Source organism: Trichosporon asahii, assembly GCF_000293215.1.
Source record: "Trichosporon asahii var. asahii CBS 2479 unplaced genomic scaffold scaffold00044, whole genome shotgun sequence".
Classification (NCBI taxonomy): domain Eukaryota; kingdom Fungi; phylum Basidiomycota; class Tremellomycetes; order Trichosporonales; family Trichosporonaceae; genus Trichosporon; species Trichosporon asahii.
Genome location: NW_014040880.1, coordinates 1 through 3,487, shown reverse-complemented (window position 1 = coordinate 3,487; position 3,487 = coordinate 1). Strand labels below are relative to the sequence as shown.

The window sequence follows — 3,487 nt, the reverse complement described above, 5'->3', positions numbered from 1 at the left end:
CGGGTGCCTCGGACGCGAATCGTACCTGACCGACTCTACGGTGGAGAGGAGACGGGAAGGGGAAGATGGAGGGGGATGGGAGGAGCGGCTTACGTCATTGCAAGCAGCGGGTCGGTGCTATAAATACGACGCAACGGAGAGAGGGAGTGGTACGGTGGTACGACTTGCCCGTGTGAACGGCGGCATGCATCAACATGCGTCCGGACTAGTGGAAAGGAGCAGATTAGGCGGACCGCCGATGGTCTAGAAAAGCTAGAAAAGAGATCGCGATCGGATCGTGAAGGGAAGATGGGAAAGAAAAGGTGGGCACGTGCGATCTGTCCTCGTGGTTATCGTAAGCCCTTGCGCCCTCCTTCCGCTGATATCGCCCTCCGCTCAAGTGACAGGTTAAGCTTTGACTGGTTGCATTCCATCGTTACTTCATACTTCATCTTTATGTACAACTTAGCCTAGTGAGCAGCCCATGTGACTAGCTCATGAACCCATGTGCTATCGCACATGTGTCTACTCGGCAATCTTGACACCGTGCAGCTGCAGCGCGATCTGGCCGAGGTTGCGCTCCGCCGCCGCCGGGCCGAGACCGAGGGCGGCCCGGCGCTCCTTGCCGTCCTTGGAGTAGTACGGCTTCTCACCGAGACTGACCACCCTGTCACCTACACGCAGGGTGCGGCCATAGTCTTGGGTGGCGGTGTGGAACGTGCTCCTGTTGTCCCAGATGGCAATGTCGCCGAGCCCCGATTCAGGCGAATAGGTCGTCCAGTTGAAACGCACTTGCAAGTCGTGATTGCGGCTGACGAGGGCGTAGAGGTGGTTCAGAAGGAGATCGGACTCGTCCCGCGTCACGCCCAGGATGCGCCGCGTGAACGCCGGGTTGACGTACAGCCCCTTCCAGCCCGTGACGGGGTTGACGCGGACGATGGGGTGGACGGCGCTGAGCTCCGCCCCCGCGTTGGCGGGATGGCCCCTAACTTCGTCCCGGAGGGTGTGGCCGCGGGCCTGTGCGACGCGCTCGAAGAACTTGGCCTCGTGCACTGCCTTCTTGCCCTCGAGGAACTCGCGGAACGTGGGCGAGAGGCGCGAATACGCCTCGTAGGCTGATGCCCACAGCGTGTCGCCGCCCGTCTCGGGAGACGTGTGCACCTTCAGAATAGCATAGTCGCTGGGCACGGGCTCAAAGGTGATGTCGCTGTGCCATCCCTCTGAGGCCAGGAGAGAGCGGTCGTTGGCGGAATACGAGTCAAAGGTCTCGGACGAAATGACCGAGATCTCGTCCCCCTTCTTCGCGCCCGCGTGCGTCGTCGGGTGGATGTGCAGCCCCGACTCGGCCGGCTTGCCTGACAACTCGCCCAGCTTGCGGCCCAGAGTCTTCTGGTCCTCGAGCGAGAGGTCTTGCGCGCGGAAGAAGGCGACGCCGCGCTCCGACACGAGCACCGCCAGGTCGGCGATCAACTTGTCCGCATCGGGGGAGCGGAGGAGGGAGGAGAGCTGGACGTTGGGGAACTCCTCGCCGATGTGAGGGGTTACGCTGTGGTGCTCGTGCGCGTCGAGGGCGTTGTTCCGCGAGAGGGGCTCGTAGGACGCGCGGGTTGCGATCGAGCCGACCACCTTGGAGGGTGCGTCGGGGGTCGTAGTCTGAGTCTGGGTCTGGGTCGCCATGATTGTCGTAAAGAGGTCGTTGTGCTGCTTGCTGTGATGCTGCTTGCTCAGCCGAGGCAAGCTCTTAAGTACCTGCGAGGGACTCGGTCTCTCAACCATCTCGTTCGAGGTCGACGACGCTCGTGGTCAGCAAAGTCGTCAGCAAGTGTCAGAAACTCGCTCTCGGACATGTCCGTCAATGGTGAGTAGACTAGTGCTGTCCCACGTGAATGACGTGATGCAGCATGCAGAGAGTGAGGAAGCTGATGAAGTGGACTGGCGATGTCACCAGAGTGCGAGGCAGTCACGAGCTTTGCCAGGCACGTTGCGCGTCCGGCGATATCCGAGACGCTGGCCCAGTGAAGGCGCAATCGTTATCTCTGGCGTCTGATAGGCTCGTGGGGTATTAGGCGAGCAGAAGGCGACTTGATGGACGGTGGATGGGGGATATTCCGATGCGGGGAAAGGAAGATGGACAGGTGACCGGAGCAGAGTACAAAGAGAGCGGGATAAGATCGGAGAGTGGAAAGGTCACGGGAGTGCCAAGATGTGGAGAAAGGGGGAGATTGGGGGCGGAATGTGGGATGATCGCGCTTGGTCGTGTGATCCTCACCGCACGGGCCTGAGTTTCCCCGCTCGCTCGTCGCCACTCCCTTTCAACATCCTTGACGCGGGGTACGGGTGCAGAATGACTGCACGACGTCAAGCCAAGCCTTTGCCTTCTGTCTCGCCCAGCGTCTTCACAATCGCACATCTCTTGAAGCATTTGCCGCTCCTCCTCATTCACAACTTACCATGACCCGACGACTAGCTTCACGCTAGCACCTCTCTCTTCCCCGGCTCGGCTCAACTGACCATGTGTTCCCAATGTCCGACCGCTCATCACCGGCACTGACCTCTCGTCCTTGGCACGCTTTCCCGGCCGTGCTGAGGGACGCAACGGGTCCAACGGGCGCGGGCGTCCGCGTCGGGAACGAGAGCATCTGGTCACGAGCACATCCCTATTGTCCACACCCCTACATCCCCTACTCTCGACCGTCCTCGCCGTCTCCTCTCCTCATCCGTCATGCGCCTTCTTACGACCTGAAGCCAGCCATAGCCCTCGTTCCAGTCACAATGACCGTCGACGTCTCGTCTCCCCCCTCGGCGCTCTCGCCACGCACCAGCGACGACCTCTCCAGCGATCTACACCGCGTGCGCTCCCTCCAGTCCCCGACTCCGTCCGCAACCTCGCACAAGAAACGGCGCAAGCTCCCCTGGCGCTCAACCAAGAGCTTCCCAAGACGCCAGCGAGAGCCGTGGGTCACAAAGAACTTTTTCCCGTACACGGGCGAGAGGGAGGACTGGCTGTCGCGCGCGCTCGAGGCGGCGCGGCTCGCGAGCCGGAGCTGGCTCTTTGCGCAAAAGTGTGGGCAGTGGGATGTCATTGACGGGGACTGTCTCACGCTGGCCGTGTTTGACCGCGTTTACGAGATGTAAGTGTGGGCTTGCCGCCAGGCAAGACCGCTCCGGGCAAGAGCGCCGGGGGACGGCGACCCGTTGAACCGGCAGAAGCGGTAGAAGGAAGGCGCAGAAGGCCGCTGACACAACAGGAACATCAAGGCCCGCCCTTTGCTCAAGCCCGGCCTGCCTGGTGCCGTTGCCCGGATGCGGCGACGGAGCAGCGAGAGCGCAGTGCACGCCACGCTCGAGGCGTGGCGGAGGGAGAGGCGTGGCGGAGGGAGACGGACCAGTGGGCCGAGGAGGTCTATCATGAGGTGAGTGGCAATGGCTTGGCGAGCAGATGTGAGGTGCCAAGGAGAACTGTAGTCACCATGGCTTTGTGTCACGACCCAAACCCCGCGTTCCCCGC

General features: G+C 61.8%; 1 protein-coding gene across 1 annotated transcript; it reads right to left on the bottom strand.

The window, feature by feature from the left end:
* Positions 1-504: 504 nt before the first annotated feature.
* A1Q1_01070 (uncharacterized protein) lies at positions 505-1,656 on the bottom strand (the record flags this gene model as incomplete). The annotated part of the gene is made up of 1 exon (XM_014325489.1): positions 505-1,656. The coding sequence occupies one exon, from the start codon at positions 1,654-1,656 to the stop codon at positions 505-507; it is 1,152 nt and encodes a 383-aa protein (XP_014180964.1).
* Between the last annotated feature and the right edge of the window lie 1,831 nt (positions 1,657-3,487).